At 49.6% G+C, this 11,475-nt stretch overlaps 1 protein-coding gene across 1 annotated transcript in view; it reads left to right on the top strand.

Moving 5' to 3' along the window:
* The window catches only part of TACR1 (tachykinin receptor 1), a 33,510-nt gene that overhangs the window by 2,303 nt on the left and 19,732 nt on the right, over nucleotides 1-11,475 (top strand). Inside the window, exon 2 of the mRNA XM_014945466.1 lies at nucleotides 11,222-11,416. Coding sequence (XP_014800952.1) covers nucleotides 11,222-11,416 — 195 coding nt within the window. The remainder of the gene's footprint in view (nucleotides 1-11,221; nucleotides 11,417-11,475) is intronic.

Below are 11,475 nucleotides of genomic sequence, written 5' to 3'. Positions count from 1 at the left end.
TTTTTTTTTTTTTTGTGGTTGGACTTGATGATCTCAGAGGTCCCTTCCAACCACTAAGATTCTGTGATTCTGTGATTTTCCCCCCAGCGCTAGAGATAAATCCAGGCTCTCAAACAGCTTTGCCATTCCCTTTCGAGCAGCGCCGTTTCAAGCGCAACAGATTTTTTGCCACCAGAACATATTTCCCCGAGACAGCTCGGGTTCTGGTCCCTTCCAACCACTAAGATTCTGTGATTCTGTGATTTTCCCCCCAGCACTAGAGATAAATCCAGGCTCTCAAACAGCTTTGCCGTTCCCTTTCCAGCAGCGGCGTTTCAAGCGCAACAGATTTTTTGCCACCGCAACATATTTCCCCGAGACAGCAACGCTCCTTTTTGGCCCTTCTTCCCGGGGAGTAAATGGCATTTTGGCTGGGGATACATGCAAAAAGGGAGGAGGGGGGGTGATATTTTGCATTATAGTATGCCAGCACATCTTGAGCTGCTGTCGAAAGGCTGCCCAAACTGGCACGGATCTGTCCCTCCGAGAAATCACTGCCCTGACAGCTTGGGGAAGGGAGCTCGGGATGGATTGATGCTCACTAAGTCGTTAAAAAAACAAGCTGGGGGTTTGTTTGCCTCCGGGGTGGTTACAACACCCTCTCCCCCAAAATAAATCGGACGTTGCCAAGCGCTCGGATGGGAGATGTGAGGAGAATTAAGGCAATAATGAATAAAAAAAAGGAATACTATCGGCATATCTCCGTTCCTCCCCGATGGTGTTGCTGGAGAATTAAGGCAATAATGAATAAAAAAAAGGAATATGATCAGCATATCTCTGTTCCTCCCCAATGGTGTTGCTGGCTCTGCTTCAGGAGCATCTGCCTTTTGAGAATGTTGGGGATCAGCCAGCAAAACCCCTTTCAGGTTAGGATGAATTAGAGAAACTATTATTATTTTTTTAAATAGTTTGGCTTTTAACCTTTGGTCCACACCCTGGAATAACCAGAAAAGCAAATCTGCCAGGGGAAGCTGGAGAAACGTGTGTAAAATGGACAGCAAAGGCAGGTCTGGGAGCCTGGGGCTGAATTTTAGGGGGAAATGCCCATTTCTAGCTTTCTTTTTGCATCTGCAAACCTTTAAAAGAGGCTTGGTTTTCCCATGGCTGGGCTGCAAAACCTGTGTGTGCAGGTTTGGCTCTCCCACAAAGAAGGACCCAAAAAAAGCCACAGCTTCTGTGTGCAAAAACCTCCTGCCACGTTTTTTGGCCCCAAATTTCCAGCGAGGTGGGAAATCGGGAAGGCGAAGGCAGCAAAGCCCATCCTCTGCCCCTCCAGGGAAGCAGCAGGCAACAACATCTCCAAGCACTGGAAAATTGCTTGTTTTCCTGTGTGTGAGACCTGACAATAGTAACTCCAATGTACGAAAAGCAGGAAGTCGTCCCAGGAACCCAAAAGGGAAGAATTTGTCCTGGCAAACAGCAAAAAGCTGGGTGGGAATCAGGAATTTGGAGCAGCAGAGCCAGGTAGGGCTCAGGAAAATGGGTTATACTCGTAGCCAGGATGTATCTGAAATCAAACACAACCGCGGTCTTGATTTTCATCAAAACCAAGGAAAGCAGAATTGAATGTGCCTCGTGTTCCCAGCCCGTATTAAGCCATCTATCAGCAGTTGGATCCAGAGGCTGAAGGCTCAGAGGAGTGTCAGCCTGCAGATTGCTCCCCTAAATCATCTCCGCTCTGCTTTCTGCAAGCAATTTCCAGACCGTCCTCGCCCCAGGATACAAAGCCTTGGAAAGACTCAGTAGAGCTGTAACAGTCACCGCCCCAGGATACAAAGCCTTGGAAAGACTCTGTAGAGCTGTAACAGAGTCATGGAGAGAACAAGTGGAGAAGTGGCATTGATTCTCCGAGTGATTTTTTTGCAGGACCTGCCGTGGGTTTGCACAAGGGAAGAAAAAAGCTTTTGCTTGAAGCAAGAACCTTCGGCCTTTTCACCAGGACCTGGGCACAACCCCTCTGCAAAAATACGGTTAATCCTATAGCGAGTGTTATTCTCAACCCTGCAACAATAGCAGGAAATTCGGGAGTCAAGGCTGGCAGCTGGTGAAGTCTGCTCAGGAAAAGCCCTGATGCTGCTCCTCAGCATCCTGCACAAGCCAAACACCTCGCTCTGGCACTACAAAGGTTGCCATGTCCTTTGGGTCTGGGTGTATCGGCGCCCGAGCGCGTCACGTATCCCCTTCCGGCTTCAAACTCTCCTTGTGAATTAATTCACTTGAAAGAGGGAGGCAGAAAATCCTGATTTTTTTTTTTATTATTATTTTTTCCCAATCTTCCAGGAAGTGAGCACCCAGCAGTGCCTGTGGGGAGTCCAAGGTAATTTGCAGCCACGCTTAGAGAAAAAAATAAAACAAATTTTGGACATCCCTAAATTGCAATGTCTGTGGCACGGGGGATGGAGCATCCTTAGATAAATTGTTGATGTTTTGTCTCTCTCTTTGGGAGCTGAATTCATTTCTGAGCAGCACCCCTCGCCCACACCATCAGCAAACTTCAGAGGAATGAGTTTCTGTGATGATGGACAACCGGGAATGCAGCTGGAGGTGAAGATCCCAGATTACTTACACAATTTGGGGGGTGGGGAAAGAAATCATCTCTGATCTCAAAACTTTAAGTGAGCTAAGCCAAAACCCCACAGACTGAATAAATCCTGATGAGCAGGGTGAGAGCCCTGCAGTGAACTTGGGGAGGAAAACAGACAGTGCAGCGCTTGGGCTATTTAATACAAAGCAATTTTCCTTTATTTCTACTCAAAAGCAGCAATAAAAATAATAAATGGCGGGACTGACCTCCTGCAACCCCGACACCAACTCACTGCTTTTGCTCGTTAAAAAACAGGGAGGTCTCCCACCTCCCCCAGCACCAAACGCTGCCAGACCAGCACTGGACTGGGCAATCAAAGCAGGATCTTCTTTACATTCCCTTTTTCATTTCCAAATGGGTAATGGAATCATATTAGGTGTCTTAAGATCCATCAATTTACCAACAGCAGCTGCAGGAGAAACATCAAATCCACGAACCTTCACTCACCACCACGGCTCCTAAAATCGCTGCTCTGCAGCCGAGATCTGTTAATATCTCCCCAACCCCATATTATTTGCAGCAGAAAAACTGGCTCAGAAAATTATTTACTGCTCGTGAGCGTGAACTCCCAGCTCGGACAAACCAGCTAAATATCAAGAATCTATTTGCCAGCTCAGCGACCCCGTGCCTTCCCCGAGAGGTGATTACTGCGGAAAGAAACCCTCCGGAGCGGACAAATTACATCAGCGCACAGACAGGTTAATTAGTCATTTACACCCTAATATAGCACCAGATTTTTTATTTTTTTATTTTTTTTTTAAAGCTTGAATTAATGGACTTCTGGGGTTTGCAGAGCAGGACTTTGATCCGTGCCCGGCGCTGGGTAATCTTGCTCTGCTGGGAGGTAATTTGGAAGAGGGAAGTGAAAAGGAGCCTGAGGTTTTGGGGCAGCAATAACCAGAGCATCTTGTTGTATTCCCGAAAAATCAAGCATCACTAAACACGGCAAATTCCACCTCCCTCTTCCCCCCACGAAGCTGCTGAATCCCCCCCCAAGCTTTGGGTTAAAAAGCAGGGAAATGGGGAAAATGAGAAAATATCAAGGCTGGTTTATGCCCCTGCTCCCAGCAGCAGTCTCTGATCTGATGGGAATTAACTGGAATTAATCCCTGCTTCCCCCCCCCCTCCCCCCCGTCAATACCCACTAAGTCTGAACTCAGCCTGTCAAAAGACAAATAAATTATATCTTTTCCCCCTCCTTTCCTTTGGAAAGAAGAGCGGGATTGAAATTTCCATGGCAATAAATAGAGAACTAAGGTGAATATATGGAATAAATATAGAACTGAGATAAAACAGTGAGTTTATGGCTGGGAGAGGCAGGAGACTCAGGTTTTTGGGGTGATCATGGTGTTCATCGGGGAGCTGGGTGCTGGCACGAGCCACTCTAGGAGTTTGAGGGTCTCTGGTGGGATATTTGCTTTATTTGATGGCTTTCCTAAATTATTCCTTAATTTCTTTGTAAGTCCTCAATGGCCCAGTGGGAACCACTCATGCACTGAGTGTGCCAGGTCTCGGGGGTCACCAACCTGCATTTCGTGTGATTTTTTTTGTTCTCCCTCTTGACCTTTCAGCTAGAAACCAGTGCCAGGACTAACTGGTTGACAAGGTCATACTGGTGCCTCAATTAATGTCTCAGTGGGTCTGGGCTGTGCTTTGGATCCTCCTCTTCCATCCCATCCCACCCCAGTGCCATCAGGAAAGGTGATGCCTGCAGGAGGGAATTCTGTGCCTCCTTCACAGCCTGTGGAAACTGCCTGGGGTTGGACCCCGTTTCACCTCCGTTTGGTTTTTAAAACTGAGCATCTCTGGGGGGTTTGCAAGGCGAGAGGGAGGGGGGAGCCAGGGGGGCTGCAAAGCTGCTGGAGTTAACTGGAGGGTAACAACTTTTAGATGGAGCCCCTCTGCTGGGAGGGGGGGCTGAGAGAGTTGGGGGGGTTCATCCTGGAGAAGAGAAGGCTCCGGGGAGACCTTGGAGCCCCTTCCAGTCCCTAAAGAGGCTCCAGGAAAGCTGGGGAGGGACTCTGGATGAGGGAGGGGAGCCCTAGTACGATGGGGGCTTCAGTTTGACCCTGAAAGAGGGGAGATGGAGCTGAGATGTGGGGAAGAACTTGTTTGGTGTGAGGGTGGTGAGAGCCTGGCCCAGGTTGCCCAGAGAAGCTGTGGCTGCCCCATCCCTGGAGGGGTTCAAGGGCAGGTTGGAGGGGGCTTGGAGCAACCTGGTGTGGTGGGAGGGGTCCATCCCAGGGCAGGGGGTGGCACTGGGGGGGCTTTAAGGTCCCTTCCAACCCAAACCATCCTGCGATGCCCTGGCCATTCCACCACTTCCCTGGGTTGGAGGGGACCTTGAAGTTCACCAAGACCAACCATCAACCCACCACTGCCCCACAGCCCTCAGCACCGGCTTTGAGATCCCTCCAGGGCTGGTGTTTGGGGAGGGGAGCTGTAGGATGAGAAGGCACACTTTTAAACCAAAAATTGGGAGATGGAGATGAGATGTGGGGAGGAAATTCTTCCCCCTGAGGGTGGTGAGAGCCTGGCCCAGGTTGCCCTGAGAAGCTGTGGCTGCCCCATCCCTGGAGGGGTTCAAGGGCAGGTTGGAGGGGGCTTGGAGCAACCTGGTGTGGTGGGAGGTGTTCATCCCAGGGCAGGGGGTGGCACTGGGGGGGCTTTAAGGTCCCTTCCACCCCAAACCATTCCATGATTCTATGTGCCCGAAGGAAACACCAACCTGTTTTCAGAAAGGGAAGATGCTGTGCCGTGTGGGTGCTGCGGGGAAATGCTGGTGAGACACCTGCAGCCTCCTGCTCGATGAAGATGCTTTGCTGAGCTTTGAGCATCACTCATGTCTCGGGGCAGGAACACACGGTCCATCCCTCAGGTTGGACAGATGCTGGTTTATGTCCAAGCAATAAATAGGAGGAAGCAGCTGCTCGTGGCGCCGTCGTCCCCAGCGTCGCGTTCCAAGCACACGGGGCTCAGCTCGGCCCTCGTCCAGAGACACGAGGGATTTGGGGCCAGCACAAAAAGTCCAAACTTTCCCATGCAAACCTGCTCCAGGGATGGGATTTTTGCATCCATGCAATCCTTGCAAAAAGCAAAAAGGCAGCTTTTTCTCTGCGGAGCATTTTGTGTCTTGGGTAGGAAGGACCCGGAGCTGTGCTGGAGGTATCTGACCCACCTCATCTGCTCTGACTTCATCCCAAACTCCCCCGGGACCGACCCTGCACCAAACCCCTCTTTGCCCAGGATGGAAAATAGTTGTGCAATAAAACACCCAGCCCAAACCCTGCATCCTCCTGGTCGCTCATCTCTTGTCTGTCATATCCTTATTACTTAGCGAAGCAGATAAGGAAACTCTGGGATGAAAGACGCTTCATAAATTATTTTTTTTTTGCTATTGGATTAATCTCATCTCCGCGAGGGTGGAAACAATTGTGTAACATTAGTTATCCAGACAGACTCCAGATTTCCAGATGCAATTAATAGATGGCTACGCTGCCTCGAATGCAGTATCTATTTAATAACCGATACGCTCGGAGCTACCCCTGGTACAATGCTGTACTCAAATGTATCGTCATGGTAACACCCCTCCCCAAAACGCAATCAAATATTTAACGGCCAATTACCAACGTCATCAAACAGCGTCTGGCATAAAGCTGTGTCCTTTAGTGCCAAGCCCATTAAATATGTTGGATTTAAATCATAGAATTGTCCAGGTTGGAAGGGACCTTCAGGATGATCGAGTCCAACCATCAACCAAACTCTGATAAAAACCATCCCTAAACCATGTCCCTCAGCACCACGTCTGCCCGGCTTTTACATCCCTCCAGGGATGGTGACTCCACCACTGCCCTGGGCAGCCTCTTCCAAGGCTTCACAACCCTTTCCATGAAGGAATTTTCCTCAATATCCATCCTAAACCTCCCCTGGGGCAACTTGAGGCCGTTTCCTCTTGTCCCATCACCTGTTCCTTGGGAGAAGAGACCAACCCCCCCTGGCTACACCCTCCTTTCAGGGAGTTGGAGAGAGTGAGAAGGTCTCCCCTCAGCCTCCTTTTCTCCAGGCTGAACACCCCCAGCTCCCTCAGAAGTTCTCCAGACCCTTCTCCTTTTGCTCCAGACCCCTCACCAGCTCCGTTGCCCTTCTCTGGACACACTCCAGCCCCTCAAGGTCTTTCTTGGAGTGAGGGGCCCAAAACTGGACAGAGCCCTCAAGGTGGGGTCTCCCCAGTGCCCAGTACAGGGGGACCATCACCTCCCCAGTCCTACTCACCACACATGAGATGTGGTGGGAAAGACGCAAAGAAAACCCAGCTCGAGGGCATTACAGGGGGACAATCACCTCCCCAGTCCTACTCATCACACATGAGATGTGGTGGGAAAGACACAAAGAAAACCCAGCTCAAGGGCATTGGGTCTGTTCTGTGAGGAGCTGGGGAGCCCTGAGCTTCCAAAATTTAATGATGGTTTGGGCTTGAACGTGGTGCTTCCACCCGAAAGGAGAGCAACTGCAGAGTATTTTATTTTAAGGAACAGGTATCCTTCAGTCTTCCCAACCCAACATCTGCAGGCAAACAGCCCCGTTCCTGCTGCTTCCCTTGCCCAGGGACAAAACCTTGCCCTAAGGCAGGAAATCTGCCCTTAAACCCTCAACCAAGAGCCAATTCCCTGCGACAAATTCGAACCTGAAGACCCCATGGTGGTTTGTCACCCACTGCAGTGACAAGAGCAGGGTGCTCACGTGGGGACGTCCTCCTCTTCCTCACCTCCCCCCAACAACCATCCCCAGCAAACCACAACACCCCCAATTTATGGATGCGAAAAATCGCCCTCTTGAACGGCAGAGGGGAAAAAAAAATATAAATCTCTCTAATAGGATACAGCATCTTAGGGAGATGGGCAGAGTGGGGCCACAGAGGCACTCTGTGAGGAGAAATACGAGCTAATAAACTCATTAGCTTTGCTTTCCAGTCCTGTAGCTGAGCCAAGGAGGGCAGTGGTTCCCCAGCACTTAACCTCTGATCGATGCCTTTCGTGCCCAGTGCTGTGAAACCATCACGGAGCCAAATGCCCACCAGCACCTTGCAAACACCCCAGGCATCGCTACACCCCGTGCCCACACTCTGCCTTTCCATCTGACAGCAAACTTGTTTGGATTCATAAAGAAAATAAATAGATTTGCGAGCTTGCTTTTTTTGCTGAAAGGCAAAGTCAGGATCGACGTGGCATTTTTCTTCCCTGATGGATGGAGGTTTGGCTGCAGCAAAACCTGGGACACAGAACCTACGTGGAGAGGAGAAGACAACCTGGAGGTACCCGTGGTGTAGCTCCACAGCACGAGGTTATATTTCTGCTTTGTGTGTTCAAAAGACAGGTTGATGTAGTGCTGGGAGGTCTGGTTTAGTGATGATGCTCCTTGTTTGTTGTGTGGGTGTCTATTTTTGTCAGTCAGGTTGACGGTTGGACAAGATGATCTTTAAGGTCCCTTCCAACCTAGAAGATTCTGTGATTCTGTGATTTTAGGTTAACCAAAACCCCACCAGAAAAACACACTACAAGGGAGGGTTTGGCTCAAAACTGAGGACAATTGCAAGAAAGCCAACTGGCTTCCCAGGAATCTGTGTTCTGGATGCAAAAAAAAGATCCAGTGGTGGCCAAAAAACCACCGAAACCCCCAAAGGTCCAAAGATAGGAACAGACACCAACCTAGAGAAGAGAAACATGGAAAGTCTGACGGGTCTACAAGGAAATTAAAGTTATTTGAGCACAACGAACCCAGAGGTAGAAGAAGGCAAAAGAAGGTGCTTTGCTCCCAGTACTGAGGCTTTTCCATCCCAGTATAAGCAAGATGGCGGCTGTGATCAGAGCTAAGGTGGCCACAAAACCTTATTCTCTGCTTCCCCCATCTCCCTGGGTTTGATTTTGCATTAAATGTTCTTGTCAAAGAGAGGAAAAAAAAAAAAAGAAGAAGAAAGAAAAAAAAAAAAGAAAGCAGTTATTAAAATGTTGGGACAATTTGCTACTTAGTGATACAATTATTGCATAATTATATGATATTTTAATATGAAATAATGGTCTAATTATTTTCAGGATGTTTGTACATTTCCATCTATCTCCAGCATTCTTATGGTCTGTAATACCAGCTCCTCCAGGCAGCCCAGACCCTTTTTATTACATCTTTTTTCTTCCTCATCAGAACCCCTGTCTGGGAGAACTGTTATTATTCCCATTTTTAACCCCGATGGGTGACTGAACCCAGAGCATCCCCAAGGGAATATTTCAGAGGTCGCTTGGGACCTATGGTTTGGGAATCGCTGCTGAAAAACAGGATTTGGGGTCAGTTCTCCCCAAGAGCTTGTTCCTCCTGCCTCCCTGACCCCATCCTTGCGACACGAGCATGGTCCCATGAATTTTGTCATCTCCTTTCCACCAGGAGACAGCCCTGCAGACAAGTCAGTGGTGGTTGGAAGGGTCTCTAGGTGATGCAGTTGGGGTTTAGTTCATCATTACGGCAATTATTTGGATGTTTTATTAATGGTGAGGGTTTCTGCGGTGTTTTAAACTGATGAGAGAAGTCCTATGAAGCACACGGGCAGAAACAAGGTCAGAGACATAAAAGCATTTCTGGCCAGTTGCAATCAAGCATCAGTTTTGCTTTCAAAGCCTCAGATGTTTCTCCAAGCAAGTATTTCACAAGAAATAGCTCAACTTTGGTGGAAACCCCTCATTTTCCACCATTTGCATGCTTGAGCTTGAGCCATCAGGTTGAGCACCAGCAGCAAAGTCAAGAGTGTTGACTTCTTGCTGCTTGGGAGGGTAAAGCCAGGGTAACCTGCTCTGAACCCCATGACAAAGGCCACCCAAACCTCCTCCAGCTCAACAAACCCACTAATGAGGGGTCAGCCAACACTAGGTCTTTGAAGATGAGAAAGAGGAAGGAGATAAGTTCTTGTGTGGTTCCAGGAAGCTGATCACAGTCATAGAATCATGGAATGGTTTGGGTTGGAAGGGACCTTGAAGCCCATCCAGTGCCACCCCCTGCCCTGGGCAGGGACACCTCCCACCACACCAGGTTGCTCCAAGCCCCCTCCAACCTGCCCTTGAACCCCTCCAGGGATGGGGCAGCCACAGCTTCTCTGGGCAACCTGGGCCAGGCTCTCACCACCCTCACACCAAACAAGTTCTTCCCCACATCTCAGCTCCATCTCCCCTCTTTCAGGGTCAAACCCTTCCCCCTCCTCCTAGGGCTCCCCTCCCTCATCAAGAGTCCCTCCCCAGCTTTCCTGGAGCCCCTTAAGGGACTAGAAGAGGCTCCAAGGTCTCCTTCTCTCTCCCCCCAACTCTCTCAGCCCCCCCTCCCAGCAGAGGAGCTCCAGCCCCCCCAGCATCTCCGTGACCTCCTCTGGCCTTGCTCCAACAGCTCCATGTCCTTCTGATGTTGGTGGCCCTGGAGCCAGTCAAGGGGAAGAGTCTGACGAGGGGAAAATGAAAGATGTGGATGCAGAAACCAGGAGACCTTGGTGCCCCCTCAGCCGCTGTGTCAGGGCATCACCAACACCCATTGCCTCAGCTCTTTCTAACCAGCTTCAGTTTCAGGCACCAAACAGATTTTCGAGGGATAATTATGGGGTGGATTTTCAGCTGCACAAAGGTGATAAGGTTTGATACCCTGGGGCTAAGGAAGATCTGATGGCAGTACCTCCTGCCTATTTATATATTAATCCCTACGTCTTTCCCCTGAAATACAACACAGAGAGTATTTTTCATCTTGGAAAAAAATTAAAAGGAAAAATTGTTCATTCTCTGAAAGGAGAATGGATGAAGGGAGGAATCGAGGAGGTTGCAAACACCTCAGGCAATAACACATGCCAAGTAATGCAATGTTTCTCCTCTTCCCGAAGCTTGACGTGGAGCAGGGGGGGAAATTAAATAAAAAAACCTCACAACGTTGTCACTTAATCCTTCCAGCGCTGCCGGCTACTGCCAGCTTTGCAAAACCAGATTTGCAGAGGGATGAATTCAATCTGCTTTGTTGCCACTGGAGCTTTCCTGGTGAATGATGACTGATGTTGGGAGGACAGAGCCCACAAGCCGGGACAGATCGAGGTGGCATCTCAGGTCACCCATCCCACGCCGGTCCGGCACTCTTATTTTTGGTTCTCCTCCTGGAACACTTGGCCCTGGGACCTACTGGAGAGAGATGGCTTTTTTTACACGGGTGCAAAATGCCTGGGTGCTGCCAAAGTGGCTGCTGCCAGATGGCAGCATCAGGGCTGGTGTTGGACAAATTGGTCTTCGCGGAAGCAGCCGGTTGGTGGTTGCGTTCACAAAGCTGTTTTTCATCTAAAAGTCAATGAGCATCTCAAATAGGATTCATATTTCGAGGGTAAGATGCTGCAAGAGAATTAGAGTATTGAGCGGGGAATCCTTCATAAAGGGATTAGTCAATGCTGTTTGCATTGTGCGGAGCGAGGTGCTGCCAGGACACATTTAGAGGGTGTCAAAAGTCTGACCTCCACGCAAGGGAGACCTAAAACAGCCCCAAAACCTGCAACGTTGGGGTTTTCCAGACTTGATTTCTCCTTTTGCCACCTTGCAGGTACATGGCTATCATCCATCCGCTGCAACCCCGGCTCTCGGCCACGGCCACCAAGGTGGTCATCGGTGTCATCTGGCTCCTGGCTTTCCTGCTGGCGTCCCCCCAGGGCTACTACTCGGTGATAGACGAGCTGCCAGGCCGGCTGGTGTGTCTGGTGGACTGGCCAGAGCACAGCACCAACGTCTACGGAAAAACGTGAGTTGGCTTCTTTCTGGCAGCAGGGACAAGTTACCATACAGAAAAAAAAAAAAAAA

Source organism: Calidris pugnax, unplaced genomic scaffold, assembly GCF_001431845.1.
Source record: "Calidris pugnax isolate Ruff unplaced genomic scaffold, ASM143184v1 scaffold120, whole genome shotgun sequence".
Classification (NCBI taxonomy): Eukaryota; Metazoa; Chordata; class Aves; order Charadriiformes; family Scolopacidae; genus Calidris; species Calidris pugnax.
The sequence above is the reverse complement of the archived record's forward strand: the minus strand, read 5'-3'. Positions and strand labels throughout refer to the sequence as shown.